The 15,614-nt window shown below is 52.9% G+C and overlaps 1 protein-coding gene across 2 annotated transcripts; it reads right to left on the bottom strand.

Annotated features, from left to right (window-relative positions):
• Positions 1–163: 163 nt before the first annotated feature.
• ADAM8 (ADAM metallopeptidase domain 8) lies at positions 164–14,295 on the bottom strand. Of its 2 annotated transcripts, none has more exons than XM_084755645.1 (24): positions 14,143–14,295; positions 13,110–13,213; positions 12,024–12,100; positions 11,822–11,900; positions 11,665–11,741; positions 11,006–11,189; positions 10,716–10,778; positions 10,566–10,634; positions 10,195–10,361; positions 9,947–10,028; positions 9,538–9,686; positions 9,273–9,450; positions 8,888–8,977; positions 8,590–8,779; positions 8,427–8,502; positions 8,004–8,169; positions 7,597–7,674; positions 7,147–7,240; positions 6,540–6,654; positions 5,779–5,938; positions 4,161–4,226; positions 3,859–3,909; positions 1,279–1,356; positions 164–727 (listed from the first exon to the last, which is right to left on the bottom strand). In XM_084755645.1, the coding sequence occupies exons 1-24, from the start codon at positions 14,180–14,182 to the stop codon at positions 677–679; spliced, it is 2,484 nt and encodes an 827-aa protein (XP_084611771.1). In that variant the 5' UTR covers positions 14,183–14,295; the 3' UTR covers positions 164–676. The 2 variants fall into 2 exon arrangements, with proteins under 2 accessions (XP_084611771.1, XP_084611772.1); XM_084755646.1 differs by having other exon boundaries at positions 13,110–13,210; positions 14,143–14,258.
• Between the last annotated feature and the right edge of the window lie 1,319 nt (positions 14,296–15,614).

The following is a 15,614-nucleotide window of genomic DNA, read 5'->3' as shown; positions in this document are numbered from 1 at the left end:
GGCCCGTACCTGACCCGGCCCGCCCTCGATCCCAGGTAGGATTGGTCTTCCTGCATGTCAGGAGACGGGGCTTAACTAAGGCTGCCGGCTAAAATTAAGGGAGAAGGTTGGTGAAATAACTTGGTCTAGGGTAATAAATAACCAAACAAACTGCCCTTTAGAATGTGGTCTATAGTCTACTGATAAATTAGAATCTTTATTAATGAACAGTGTTAGAAGTTTCAGCAACTATTCTGTCCCAACACGGAAATGACGACGACTCCTGTCCGAACATCCCCAAGAACGTCCGCTTTTCCTTCCTAAATCTCAAACGTGGGCTGTAGATAGTTACTGTGCAGAGCAGCCCTGGCCTTGCGGAGGGATCACTGCGTGTGGGGCGGGTGCAGAGGTTGCCGGGAGGAGGCTCAGCATCTTGCCCACACCAGAAGACCGGTACGCCCACGTACACTGTAGGAGACACTGCCCTAGCATAGCGATTGTAGACGTATTGCCCAAGCTGGCCAAGGCCAGTGAGAGGCCACTGGTTCAGCAAGAGCCGCAGAGATTATTCCTGAGGTAGAAACCGTGTGCAGGTCCAGTCTGAGTGGGGGGCTGTTGCTGAAGGAGCATGTCCATAGGGGCACTGGTATCTCCAAACTTCCACAAGTTTACGATGGCCCTGAGGTGCCCTAGCTGGTCACCTCTTCTGAATGGGGACCTTCAGAGCAACCTTTGGCCCACCAGCTTCCTGCCAAGAGGAAAAGGCAATTGATGTTAAAGAGCGTCTGATTTGCTGTAAGAGGTACAGCTGCGCTGTGGCCCACGACTGTAATCCCAGCATTTAGGAAGGCAGGCGGACTCCATGAGTTCGAGGGCAACCTGGTCTACAAAGCAAGTCCAGGACAGTGAAGCCTACACAGAGAAACCCTGTCTTGAAAAACAACAAAACAACAACAAAAGAAGTACAGTTAGTTATTCCAATGTACGTTCTTTACATTTAAATTTTCACTTCCTCTAATAGAATTAATGGCCCTGCCCACACAATGACTGTACTAACATTTCATATATGGTGTAGACTTGCCATATGAGGAAAACCTGATAGCCCCAAAACCAGCAAGTGCCAAAAAGTTCCGGCAGATTATAAAACAGACATCAAACCTGTTTACTGAACATTTGCCCATTCCCTTTTCAGATGTCATCAAAACTTAGCCGTTAACAAGACACACCCACCCACCCTCCAGAGCAGTGCTGCACAGTCAGCAGGAAGATTCCTGAAAGATGGACTCCTGTGGGGCTCACCTGAGTCACTCCAGGCATGGTGGTCTCTCCAGTGCCAGGCTTGACTGGTGGTGTCGGGGGTGCAAAGGTTGGCTTGACCTGGGAGGAACCAGATACAGCTGATGGAGGGTATCCCCTGTGTAGGCCAAGCACTGCATCAGCTCTGTCCTCCTAAGGCTGCTCTCAGCTCCAGACTAGGCCCAAAGGTTTCTGTCTTCACACAGCTCTGTAGGAAACCCCTCCATGGCTGCACCACTCAACTGCTAAAGCCTGAACCCGGCTTCTTCACTAGCTGTTCCAGCCCATCTTGCAGCCTCGCCAGTAGCCCACATTACCCTGAGGGCTCCTAATTTTTCAAAACATGGGTCTTCAGCACCTCAGAAGAAAAGGATAACTACTGAAACACACATCTACACATTTCTGTGCACTTCCATATTCCTAGAGAGGATGGAGACCGGGCATTTGGTGGGTTTCAGCATATCTGCTAAGCTTTCCTCCTAGGTGAGGCACATTTTGGCCTTCCTCCTCCTCCAGCTTCTTTTAATCCTTGCCCAAAATCCCTGGGCCCTGCCTCATCCCTGGGCCCTGCCCCACCCCTGGGCCCTGCCCCACCCCTGGGCCCTGCCCCACCCCTGGGTCCTGCCCCATTCCGCAGTCAGAGCTGCTCCTTAGATGAATTTGTCTTTTCTTTCCTCCTTCCTTTTTCTTTTCCTTCCTTCCTTTTCTTTCTTCCATTCCTTTTTATTTATTTATTTTTTATTTTGTGTTCATTGGTGTTTTGCCTGCATACATATCTGGAACTGGAGTTACAGACAGTTGTGAGCTGCCATGTAGGTGCTGGGAATTGAACCCGGATACTCTGGAAGAGCAAAGGGTGCTCTTAACCACTGGGCCATCTCTTCAGTCCCCCTTTTATATTGTTGTTTTGTTTTGTTTTGCTTTTGTTTTTCAAGACAGAGTTTCTCTGTGTAGCCTTGGTTGTCCTGGACTCACTCTGTAGCCCAGGCTGGCCTCGAACTCAGAGATCTACCTGCTTCTGCCTCCCAAGTGCAAGCATGGTGACTTGAGTTCAATCTCTGCCACATATGTAAAGGTGGAAGAGGGGCTGGAGGGATGGCTCAGAGGTTAAGAGCACTGCCTGTTCTTCCAAAGGTCCTGAGTTCAATCCCCAGCAACCACATGGTGGCTCACAGCCATCTTTAATGAGATCTGGTGCCCTCTTCTGGCCTGCAGGCACACATGGGGGCAGAGTACTGTATAAATAATAAATAAATAAATAAAATCTTAAAAAGAAAAAGTGGAAGGAATGAGCCAATGCGATAAAGTTCTCTGATATCCTCTTGCATGCTGTGGCATGCTGCACACCACACACACACACACACACACACACACACACACACTCCACCCTAGTAATAATAAAATCATAATCAGCAAAGGCCACTGAGATTGATCATCCAGGAAAGATGCTTGCAGCACAAACCGGATGACCTGAGCCTTATCCCTAGAGCCCAAGTAAAAGTCAACTTCACAAAGTGGTCCTCTGACCTCCACACATGCACCATGGCATACATCGCCGCTTCCCCCCACCCCCCACATCATACACACAGTAATAAATAAAGAAAACAAAAAGGAAGAAAGTAACATCGTGATAGCCAAACACAGTGACAACTGTTAGAGGTCAAGTGTCAAAGTTTCTGGAGATGTAGGGTTTCAGGAGTTTCCAGATCATCTCCCAGGCATTTGTCCATTTCTTTCCCTAGGCATCAGTTCATTCAGTACAAAGATAGCTCACAGTAGGGAAATCATAGCTATTCAGACCCCCATCCCATCTTCAGTACTCTCCATGCTGGTCCTTCTAAAAGTACCACCCACATCCACTTACAACCAAAAGATAAGAAGTAGACAAACCAACTTGAACTAATTCTCATGTTGAAACTAGCACTGAGAACTGTGGGCTGAAAACCGCGGAAAGTGACAAGTACCCAGAGGAGCAGATAAGAGCCTAACAGAACAAGGAACAAGAACTCACGCTCCAGGTCACACACAAGCTACCCTTGGGGATTTCCCTAAAGCCCACCACTCTGTGACCTTCTCACACTTCACTTGCTCACCAAAAACTCCCTTAGCCCTGCCTCAGAGGAGCAGAGAGGCCTGCCCAGGAGGATGGTCAACAGCACTAAGTGGGCAGCTGACCTGTTCAGTTAAGGACTGTGTCAGAGCTCAGGGGCCAGACCGAGCCTGTCCTGCTGCTCGCTGGGACAGGCAACCCCATGTGCACATACCCAGGGTCTCTACCAGTCCAGCTACGACTCCAGAGTAGCCACTTCGGGCTCTCACAAGTAGGAGCCCGCTTTAAGGGCTAAGAAAGGGGGTGTCCATCACCTAGAGATGAGGAGCCCTGCTGAAAAGGACTCCAACACCTTGGGGAAGAAAGAACTGGAATGATTCTCTGCCTTCAAAGCTTTTGTCGGTGGCATTTTGAGACCTTCCAGATCCCTGTAGCCTCCCCCAAGGGAAAGGGTGGGACGGCTGCTCTCTGGAGCCAAGGGCCTCAGCTTGCAGGAGGAGAGGGTCTCCTCAGAGTTCAGGCTGTCCCCTTACCTGCTTAGGCTTCAGCTTTGGGAGGGGCTTGGTGGGTGGAACAGGGCTAAGCTGTTGGGGGAAAAAGTGAGTCAGGATCCACAGACCAGACCAGTTCAGGTTAGGGAAGCACCTGCCCCCTCACAGGCTCCCTGAAAACAAACCCTTAGGTTCCATTGACTATGCTAGCTAGGCAGGGCTAAGTTACTTTCCTTGTACAGCAGGATTTCCTAGGGCTCCAGGCCCAGAGTCAGCCACCACATACCACCTCTTAGGAGCTTTCCGTGTCCCCAGAACACACATGGCTATTTCCCAAGACTTACCAGATCTGGTACCTTCTGGGCATAAACAGGAACTGGGAGTGGTGTGCTGGACACGGCACCTGGGGGCTTCCGGGGACAGAGATGTGAGCCTGGGCCCAAGAAGCAGTGCTAAGCCCCCGTTGCATGCCCATCATGTAAACCATGATGGCTCTTACACTTCCCAAAGGGTATCCTCCATATTTCCTGCTGACCCTAGGCTAGCCGCATGGCCCAACCCTTTCCCCAGCTATGGTGTTGCAAGGGGCATTTTCTTCTCACAGCTCAGGTCTCAGAGCACTCAAACCCATAAGTTCAAGTCCAAACTCCAAATATAGAGACTTAGGAGACAGGTCTTCACTTAGCCCTCCCCCTCCCTTGGAGTGACTGTAATACTTCTCTGAGACTCCAGGCTACTGCAGGGCTCAATTTGTATAAAAAGGCTTTCTTGTTCCTAATGAGTCCCTCCACTGTCCCTAATGGGTCTTTTCACTGTCCCTAATGGGTCCCTTGACTGTCCCTAATGGGTCCCTCCACTGTCCCTAATGGGTCCCTCCACTGTCCCTATTGGGTCCCTCTACTGTCCCTAATGGGTCCCTCCACTGTCCCTAATGGGTCCCTCCACTGTCCCTAATGGGTCCCTCCACTGTCCCTATTGGGTCCCTTCACTGTCCCTATTGGGTCCCTTCACTGTCCCTAATGGGTCCCTCCACTGTCCCTAATGGGTCCCTCCACTGTCCCTAATGGGTCCCTTCACTGTCCCTATTGGGTCCCTTCACTGTCCCTATTGGGTCCCTCCACTGTCCCTAATGGGTCCCTTCACTGTCCCTAATGGGTCCCTTCATTGTCCCTAATGGGTCCCTTCACTGTCCCTATTGGGTCCCTCCACTGTCCCTAATGGGTCCCTTCACTGTCCCTATTGGGTCCCTCCACTGTCCCTAATGGGTCCCTCCACTGTCCCTAATGGGTCCCTTCACTGTCCCTATTGGGTCCCTCCACTGTCCCTAATGGGTCCCTCCACTGTCCCTAATGGGTCCCTCCACTGTCCCTAATGGGTCCCTCCACTGTCCCTAATGGGTCCCTCCACTGTCCCTAATGGGTCCCTTCACTGTCCCTAATGGGTCCCTCCACTGTCCCTAATGGGTCCCTCCACTGTCCCTATTGGGTCCCTCCACTGTCCCTAATGGGTCCCTTCACTGTCCCTAATGGGTCCCTTCACTGTCCCTAATGGGTCCCTCCACTGTCCCTAATGGGTCCCTCCACTGTCCCTATTGGGTCCCTCCACTGTCCCTAATGGGTCCCTCCACTGTCCCTATTGGGTCCCTCCACTGTCCCTAATGGGTCCCTCCACTGTCCCTATTGGGTCCCTCCACTGTCCCTAATGGGTCCCTCCACTGTCCCTATTGGGTCCCTCCACTGTCCCTAATGGGTCCCTCCACTGTCCCTAATGGGTCCCTCCACTGTCCCTATTGGGTCCCTCCACTGTCCCTAATGGGTCCCTCCACTGTCCCTATTGGGTCCCTCCACTGTCCCTAATGGGTCCCTCCACTGTCCCTAATGGGTCACACCCTGGCGTTGAGGGATGGAGAACCTGAGGTTCCCTCACTTCGGCCCCATGAACCTGACAGAGGACAGTACGTACTGCGGGAGGAGGCCTCTTTGGTGTCATTGTGGGTCTTTGGGGCTGGCTGGTAGAAACTATCTCTGGAGGGCCTGGAGGCCCATTCTTATCTGGCAGGCTGCTGTCCCCAGTGTAGAATAGAGGGTTCGAAAGCCCTGTGGTAGGCTTGGGTGCCACACTCCTGGGGAGAAAGAGACAAGCAATGGTGTAGTCGCTTCCAGCCAGAGAATGCAGGACTCCTGGGTATGTTCCCCAATTCAAGCTGGTGCAACCCACATAGGATACAAGCTGTAGTCACAGGCACATGTGTGAGCACAGGAGGACAAGTAGCAAGTCCCCTAACAGCTGTGCTGGGGAGGTGCTTGGAGGACCTGAGAAAAGCTGTACTTTGGCAATCAGCTTGCGGGGTCAAGGCCTTGGTGCAGGGCACAATGGAACCTAGTGAGGCCTATGTGGCCATGGCTGGGGGTGGGGAGGCTATCTCAACTCTGGATTTATCATACCCCTATTTTTTGCCACACTGTCCCAATACAGCCTCGAAGGAGGAGGAGGGAGAGGAGGAAGAAGAGAAGCAGCAGAGATCCTGGGGATTTCCTGTGCTTCCTACACCCAGGCCTGTCCAACACCCAGAGAACCCCAAGTCCCCCCTGAGTGCTTTTCTGCATGGTCCTGCTGACAGAAGCAATGATTTTTGTTTCTTAAGTAACAGCAAAGCCATTTCTCAAGTGCTGAGTACAAGAAGTGTCTCACATGGAGATATGTTGCAACCACCATATCCTCACCTCTTTTGGACTTGTCTCTGGGGCCTTCGGTAGATGATGACAATTGCCAGGGTGACCATCACAGCCGCCAGGATCACCAAGACCACCGTCACACTGACTGGGAGGCTCCTAGATGCTATGGAACACATGGCCACATGATCATCCAGTTTGGGTACCAGCGCGATCAAGAGCTAGGGAGGGCCCCTGGGAGATGCAGCCTTCTCAGTCCCCCTTGACCACAACCTGGGTCCCACACCCCACATATAGTTGAGTGCCTGAGGACTCCAGCAGGGGGTCCAGTACATTACAGCAGCTCTTCTGGCTTTCCAGCAATGGGGTAGGAGACATGGTAATGCTGAGTCCCAGCCCCACAGTGTCACCGTTGAGGCCTAGCCAGTTCCCTGAGGCTGTGGTGCTGTGGACAGCTGCAGGCTCAGTGGCCACTGGGAAGGAAGGCACTGTGGGGGTTGTGGGGAGTGGCCCTGGATGCCTGCGCCAAAGCTATCTAGCCTTGTTTTGGACAGGACACCACCCTGCGTCACCTTTGGGAAGTAGAGATATGTGATCCTAACCACCCTCAGGGTTGGCACCCCACAAATACCAGCTCTTGTGATCTTCAGGACCTTACTCATTTGTTTTTCTGGTACATTTGCCAGCATCTGTGCACAGTAGGGTGGGGCCCAGCCTGAGTGACAGTGGCATTCCCTCTTGTGGTTGCATACCTGCGGGGGGAGGGGGGAAACCTGGGCCTCAAGGACAGGTACCCCACAGGGCAGCAGGGCACATTGCAGCACACACAGGGTCCCCTTCCATGCACCCACATACGTCAGTCTTGGGCTTATAAAGGGTTCTCCCCAGTGGCCATAAGATCAATGAAGGGCACTTGCCCTACCTCAGCCTCAGAAAGGGCTTGTTGATACCTCCATTAGAAGGATATAGGCTTGTTAGAGCCCACATTGCTATACCCACAGGGGTCTCTGTCACAAGTTCTATCAGACAGGTAAGTGGTGGCAGCCACCTAGCTCAAGGGCACCAGACAGTGGGCATGCCATGACCTGCGGCCCGGGGCTACACATACCCCATGGTTGTTGCACTTTGCAGAGCAGTTCTCAGATCTGTATACATGGAGGCTCTGGCAGTGTCCATTCATGCAAACCTGGAAGGTAGAAAGGGCTCTTGGGTAGCTGGCCTAGACCCAATCCCAACCCTACTATCCTCAAATCCAAAGATAAGCTCAGGTTACAGAACAGCTATGCCCTCGTGTGTGTGTGTGTGTGTGTTTGTGTATGTGTGTGCACGTGTGCGTGCATGCGCCTCAACCATGAGAGTGGTACTGGACTGGCTGACGCTGCGGACAATTTGGGTATGGTGGTCTCCAGAAAGGTGTCTCCACTTGCCTCCCCAGCCAACACTGTCTGTATAGGCCCTTATCAGAGAGTAATATGGGCACAGCCCCGGATGGCTTTCAAGTGCTCCTGAGCTTACCTTCCCATCCTCACACTTGGTGCCTGGGAGTACCAGCTCATAGCTGCCGGTGTTGCTGTCCGTTTGGAGAGCTTGGCACGTTCCATAGTGGGAGGAGAAAGTGCAGGAGGAACGTTCAAGGGGTTTCTGGCCTCCCTCACAGTACAGCACCCCACATCGGTTGATCCTGCAGACAGGGGGTAGTCTGTGGTCATGGGTGTCCTGGGCATGTGCTCAGGGACCTGGGTGCTACACGTGATGGTCCCAGGACCTTTCCTTCCTCAAGGATGACAGTCTCAGTCTGATGACTTGATGCAGGCCAGACTCCAGAAAAGCCACCTGCCTCACAGACCAGGCCTCCTTTGTGGGGAAGTCTCTGTGGACTAGCCTTGCCATTGAACACATACCACATCCAACACCCAATAGTTTGGCCTTGATGCTTACCTGCCAGGGAGCATCCTGCCATTGCAGCCTTGAGGGATGGTAAAAGTAGAGCAGGTGTCTGATGCAGCCCGGGAGCCTGTGGGGCCAGGAGAAGTTAGCATGGCTTAGGTAACAAGACGCTCTACAAGCTGGCCCCCATCCTCTATGCTCCTGTCTGCCTCACCTGGCCCCCACAGATGCTGGCACTGCTGTGTCAGTGTGGGGCAGCTCCCATTAAAGCAGTAGCCCCCTGGGCAAGGGGTGCCATTCTCTTGGAAGGCATCTTCAGGGCATGCTGGCTTCTGGCCATCACAGAACTCCTCCAGGTCACATTTGTCCTTCATGGGGCGACATAGCTTACCAGCTGGCTTCACCTAGTCCCATAGAGAAGCTTACTGTGCGGCAGGCCCACATAATGCCTTTACAGGTATCCTATTGCCCTGGGTTTGACTGGGGAAGATCTTGGGGGAAGTCCAACTTACTTTGCACTCATGACAGCAGGCACCGGAAGCACACTCTGCCCCCTTGGCCAGCTTGCAAGTGGTGGCATTGCAGCAGGGGTTCTGACAGTCCTGGGAGGACAATGGTTTGAGCAGCTATACCCTAGCCAGACCTGGCTCCAGGGCAGATTGGGTTTTGGTGCTCTCTGGGCAAGAGGCAGCAGCCAATTTATCTCCAACTCCCTTATAGGTTATTAGGGGCTCAAAAGGAAATGTAGCGGCTTGTGATCCCAAGGGCCACATGTGGTATAGGCGTACAAACAATGCCAGGCCTGAGAGGCCAGCCTAACCAAAAGGACCCTGGCTTGAGGCCCCTACACTAATGGTGAGTCTGACCAGCAAGAGGCAGGGTTAGGGTGAGACAGACCTGAGGTGTGCCACAGTCACACTCCTCTCCACGCTCCACAAATAGGTTTCCACACACAGGGCCACCCACGAACCGGTTGACGTCTGGGACATTGTTCAGGCATCTTGTCTGGGGCTTCGCCACGAATGACTCTAGGTCAACCTGGCTACACCTGCTGAATTTCCTGGGGAACTTGGAGCTAAGGGCAAGAGATGTCACCATTAGGAGGAAGAGCCTCATGCCAATCTGTCCTTTCCCACCCAGCGTGCCCCGCGGGAGCTCTCACCCAAAGCGTCCAGTCATGATGCAGCCACCACTCTCAAGTGGCACAGAACAGTAGCAGCCCGGAACGTTCTCATCATGGCTCATGCCCAGGTTGTGGCCCAGCTCGTGGGCCATGGTAGATGCTACACCGATAGAGTGTTTGGTGTGGTCCTACGAGGATGAGCTCATTAGTTCCAGCCTACTGCCATCTACCCACATGCGCTCTGCCATCTCTAGGTGCCCATAGGCACGATGCTACTTCCTGCCAACAACCTAACATAAAACCAGATTTCAAATCCATCCCCCAGGGGAGGTGGCTGCTTCTTGGTGTTTTAGGGACCTAGATTGACATTTTCTACCCCACACTCAGGCTCTACTTTTGGCCGTACTATATATACAGTTTGGCAAACTTGGGTGAGAGTTCCTTTTACCTGGTTCACAGCTCCTGAGTGCCGGGAACACAGGGCAGACACCTTAGCCAGTCCAACAGTGGTCCCAATGAAATCAATGCCCCTAGAAATAGATATGACATGTATGCCCACGGCATGGTTGTAGTCCTGCTTCATCCCTGCATAGCTCTGCTTGGGTGTCGTGCTCTGGAGGCCAGGCTGTATAGAGGCTAAATCTCTAGGGCTTGGCTCTGTCACACTGTGGTGGATGGGTGTGCCCACCCACTCACGTGATAAGTTGTACATTGTCATGGGAGTGCTGCCCTAGCAAATTCTGTTCCCTCCAGGTTAAGAAGTTCTCCAGTGTAACATTGGCATAGCGGCTGATGTAGAACTTGTCCGTGGTCCAGATCTCCAGGCCCACCAGGACCACACGGAAATTGAGTTCCTGATAAAGCTGCAGAATATGAGAGGCCCCTTGGAGTCAGTCCAGGGGTGGGGATGGACAGGGGCATGGTGTGCATCTCGCCACTGGAAGGTCCTGAGCTCAGTATAGAACCCCCGACCAAACCAACCCCCATCTTGATTGGCTATCTTGCCCTTTCCACCTTAAAGCAGCTGTACCTTCCCTTCAGGTGTCAGCACCCCTGGGGCAACCCACCTTGTCCACGTGGTTTACAACCTCCAGCACTCGCTGGCGCACGGCCTCTCTGCTCCCCACCATCTGGAACTGGAAATAGAGGACCTTTTGGCTGGGGCCTGGCAACCTCATCCTAGGTCATCCCGCCCACTCAACCCCTGCATCCCATACCTCTTGGCTGTCTGTGACCACATACAATTCCACATAGCGGGGTTCTCTGGGTATTAGCCAGTTCTAGGAAAGAAGCCAGTCAGCATTTTTGCCCTTGACCCCAACTTACCCCAGAGCCCACCTCTATGTTGGGAGACATCTCCAGTGCAGTGGGCTTTCTCTGTAACTGCAGGGCTGAGCCAGGCCCACCCACCCAGCATGGGGCCTGCTTCAGGGTTACAGATAGCCATGCTTAGGCCTAAGCATGGGGTCTGTGACTGGCCTGACCAGCAGGGGATGATGATGCTCACCCTGGGCTGAGACCTGTAGATTTCTAAGGCCCTCGGCCCTCCGTCACCCAGACTGGTCTCGTCGACCCCACAGGTCCCAGCCTTCTGTTGTAGGTGGTTTGCCTGGTACACTGCATGCTGCCCCTCTTCCTCACCATCCAGGGGCTCAATCAAGTGGACAGTGGACCCAACTTGGAAAAAGCCCCTGACGGGAAGAAGCAGGTGAGCAGAGGATATGGTCAGCTTGTTCTTAACTGACATCTGGGAGGACAAGTGCTCCATGCTTACTGCCCCAGAACAGTCACCTTCCACCCTTGTGGGAGATGAGCAGGTTTGCAGGTACAGAAGGCAAGAAGGCACATGGGTGTGGTATGGCCTGTACTTGCTAATTAAGCCTAAACAAGAGCTCCAATCGCTTCAAACACAGAGCAGGAAAGACTTTTTTCCCAACACAGGGTTTCTCTGTGTAGCCTTGGCTGTCCTAGACTCATTTTGTAGACCAGGCTGGCCTCGAACTCACAGTGATCTGCCTACCTCTGCCTTCTGAATGCTGGGATTAAAGGAGTGTGCCACCACACCCAGTGACACTTTTTTTTTCAAAGTCTCATGCCAAGGGCCTTTTTCACTGCCTCAGTTTATCTTTCTGTAGAAGGAGACTTCCTGCTGCCTGCTGTACATACCTGAGGCCAGCACAGGTGCTAAGGCTGGCAGCTGAGCCCTGATACCCTTCCACATGGCCTTGGTAGAGGCAGTGGTCCTGAAAAAAAAGGGAGGGAGGGTCATAGGTCTTGCTGCCATGGTCTCACAGGCCCAGGAAAGGCCGTCCTAGTACCATACCTGCCCATGCAGCTGTTCTGTCACCTCAGAGCCATTGGCTGCTGAGTAGGTCTCTATGTAGCTTGAGGCCAGCAGGTCCCTGGAAGAGAACCACTGAAGTTGCCTGGTCCCACCCCACACTGAGCAGCCACCACAGGGCACCTGGGCCAGGATCCTGACACACAGAAGCCTGTACTTCCTCCTGGACCCAAGAACTGCTTACCTGTTCTTCCGAAGGTGCAAGGTGAAAGTGTGCCCACTGGTCTCAAGAGTGTAGTTCAGAGTCTCTGGGTACTGGCCCTGGGTGAGAATTCAAGGGTGAGTGGCCTCAGCTTAAGGCCAGGGATTTGCAGAGCAGAGAGCTCCCGGAAGAACCTTCCTAGGAGACCTTGGGGTTTCCTTAGTTTCAGGCAAGGAAGTAGATGGCTGGGGCCAGGCTGAACTGTTTGGGAGGAACAGGGAAAGCATTCTCCTAGATAAAGCAGAAAACAATAGCGCTCCATGGTCCCCAGAACCATTTCCTCATCTGTTCACAAGGATGATGGTGATGATGATGGTGGTGAAGATTGATGATGATGACACTCCTTTCCAGAGAAAGCAGGGTAGGAGTGGCAGCCATGGTAAGGTCGACACTAAATCCAGGGCAACATGGGGGTGGGCAAGGTGCACAGACCCCTCCCTCAGTACCACTCTTCCACAGCAGGCTATGGTGTCCATCTCAAGGTGCAGGGCAGGTGTGTGCTGTACGCTCTATGACCCTTCACTCATTCGCCACGTGTACAACCAGCTAGCCCTAGGGACAGCATACAGCAGGAAAGAGGAAAACGCAGGCGGAGATGTTTCCTGAAGATCCAAACAAGGACAGGGCCAGGAATCTTCCTGGAGGTCCACAGGCTACTCTCTGTTCCCAGCCCCCAGGAAATCCCAGGCTGAGAGAAGCTCAGTGCATTCACATAGCTTTAGGGTGAGCAGCTGTTAGGTAATCTAATAAACCACTGCCAACTGAAACTAGGGAGTGGCCCGGGGCAGCACAAGCTGCTGAGTGAGAGGCCTCTCCAGGCTGGGCCAGTGGTCTCGAAAGGAGCGAGGCAGTGAGTAGGGTTCCTAGAGCCTAGCCTGGAGACCCTAGGCTCTGGTTCAGGGTGGCAGCAGGAGGCAGGAAGTGGTGAGCTCAATAAGGAGGAACTACAGTCTGCATGCCCGAAAACACCGACAGATTTAAGTCCCTGAGCTGTGCAGGGCAGCCCCTAGAGTCTACTGGGCCTTTTACAGAAACAGGTCATGTGGCCAGGCTAATGGGGAGACTCACCAAGTGGGAGGGCAGGGCTCTGCGGGAGCGGGATGCCGCCAGGCGCCGAGGCCATACTATCTCATACTGTTCTACGTGGGGCAAAGGAGGTCCAGAGGCTACTGCTACAGGAAAGAGAAAGGGGATCAGAGGCACAGCGGGGACCGCTCTACCTGATGCGGTGTCTAGCCAGTGTTATCTCTCTTCTCTGGGGAATCACTACATAGCTCAGTGCTAGCAATGGGATCTAGTCCTGTGGTCCCAGTAAGAAGACCTTTGTGCCTAAAACACCACCAGGTACAGTACCCAGAGGAACCCCCTCCCATCCTCTTGCCCTTCCTCAGTGCCTATCTGGGGAAGACCTAGCCATGGAGAATACATAGGGGCCCTTTGGTCTGCTTGCCAGACATCTAGAGTTGACCTGATCTCATCTTTAGTTACATGCTCATATGTAATTGATGGAGAAAGCACCCTCTCCCTCAGGCTTTTCTCTCCCAACAGAAAACTTCCTGTCCAACAACAGACCCTCTGTAGGCAGGTCCAATTTTAGAGACCAACTGCCCCCAAAGAACTGTCCTTTTTGGCATAGGCAAGAGGTGCAGCTTCCTAACCCCAGAGTTCCAGGACTGAGAGGTAAGAGGAGAGACCCCTCCAGCCAGGGGCGTCCCAAGACAGAGGAAAATCAAGCCTTCCAGTAGGAGGTAAGGCCCCATGTTGCTAGGGAGCTGGACCCACTGCACCTCTGGGCTTCTGTTCCTGCCTAGCAAGAGGGTTTTGCATCCCCCATGAACTCACAGATGAACCTTGCTATGTGGGCCTCCTACAGCAGCCAGGAAAGCTGCCCTGTGGGTGCCACACCTAGTGGTGTCACGGTTCCTGTAACTACCTCAAGGGAAAAGTCCCAGGAGCCAACTTCTCTTACACTTCACTTTTGAAAAATCTCAACGCTGACCTTTTCTGTATCTACCTATTTTCTCCATGCCCAGGGTAAGTGGCCACTAGGCAGACACCAAACTCTGAATGGGTTCCTTGAAATCAAATAATCATCACTTACCTGGTGTCCATAGGATGCTGAGTAGCCAGAGGCCAAGCATGACAGGATCTTGGGCACACTGACTCTAGAGGTTCCTCAAAATACTCCGACTTGAGCACTGGTCTGGTACTTCTGAGAGTCCTTCCTAAATATCAGGACTGGCCAATCACTGGGCTGTGGGGCGGGGCAGGGTGGGGCAAGGCGGGGCAAAACATGTACAACTCTGTACCAGCACCTTGCTGGCAGCAACCCCCTCCAGAACAGTCTGGAGTTACCGAGGCCCCTCTCAAGCAGCCTTTGGGTGCTTTGCATCTCCTACGGTCTCTTCTATGATTTTTAAACTAAATTAATGGGAGCTGGAAATGATAAATAGACCAACTTAAGCTGTGGCCTCGCCTCCCAGCCCTGCCTGAGCTTGGGAGTGCTAATTGGGTGGAGTCAAGCTGGAAGGTGACTTTTAGAGGGGAAATGACTTGTGAGCCTGAAACTTCAGAAGGTGTGGGGGGCGGGGCGGGGCGGGGCTTTGTCTTCCTGGGCAACCGAAAGAGGAAAGGAGGGGCACTGCGGCCTCAGGATCAGCCTGTGGGAGCTGATACTTTCAAAGCTCTTGCCCAGTTCCACCAGGCTTCTGAGGAAGAGAAATGCAGGGAGGAACACAGAAAGATGGGTGTCTAGGCCCCGGTGACCAAGTTACAGTCACCTAGTGATAGGGCCTGACTGATCCTTTGAGGTCTTATCCTAACCTCACAGAAGGGGTCCGGATGTACCAGGCTTCTTCTATGGTCCTGGATTCTTTTCTTCATGTCCCAGGGGTAGGGCTGTCCCAGAGCCAGAGCTTTCAGCACCCCTACCATGGCCTGGTTCCTAGCTTCTTCAGGTAGGACTGTTACTGTGGGAACCCAGGAACATGGTCAAGCCTGTTTGTCATTTGTGGTAATGTTCCCCTCTACGACACATCCTTGTGGGCACAGATGCGGTTAGACCCACCCCACCATGAGGAAGAAGTGACACCTAGACTACCAGAATGACAGCTCAGTCAGAAAGGGAAACTAGGCAGGTTGGAGTCTTGGATTCTATCTTGAGGACTGTACCTATTAAGCTGGGGGCACAAATGATACTGTCACACACTGCCCTTGTGATTGAGATAAGGTCATACCATGTAGCAATGGCATGGGAGTCTCACCACCAAACTTCTGCCTAAGGTGTCAGCCCACAGTGCTTAGGGCTAGAGCAGACACCAGGCTGACATAGGCAACAGGCTCATTTTCCCGTGCATAGGATCTTAAATACTCCTGGATTGCAAGTTAGGTGACTGTGAAGGTTCAAGGCAATGTGTTCTTAATCGACTCAAGGGCAAAAATCAACAGCTGCTGCCAGCACACACCATTGTCTTCTAAGCCCAACCATGCCTAGTGAAGCCAAGGAAACAGAGTAAAATCAAAAGCCAAGACCAAGTGGGGCCAATTTAGTCCTACACTGGTAGAAATGCATTA

The sequence above is a fragment of the Acomys minous genome, assembly GCF_964271855.1.
Source record: "Acomys minous genome assembly, chromosome: 2".
Lineage (NCBI taxonomy): Eukaryota > Metazoa > Chordata > Mammalia > Rodentia > Muridae > Acomys > Acomys minous.
This window is presented reverse-complemented; position numbering and strand designations above follow the sequence as displayed.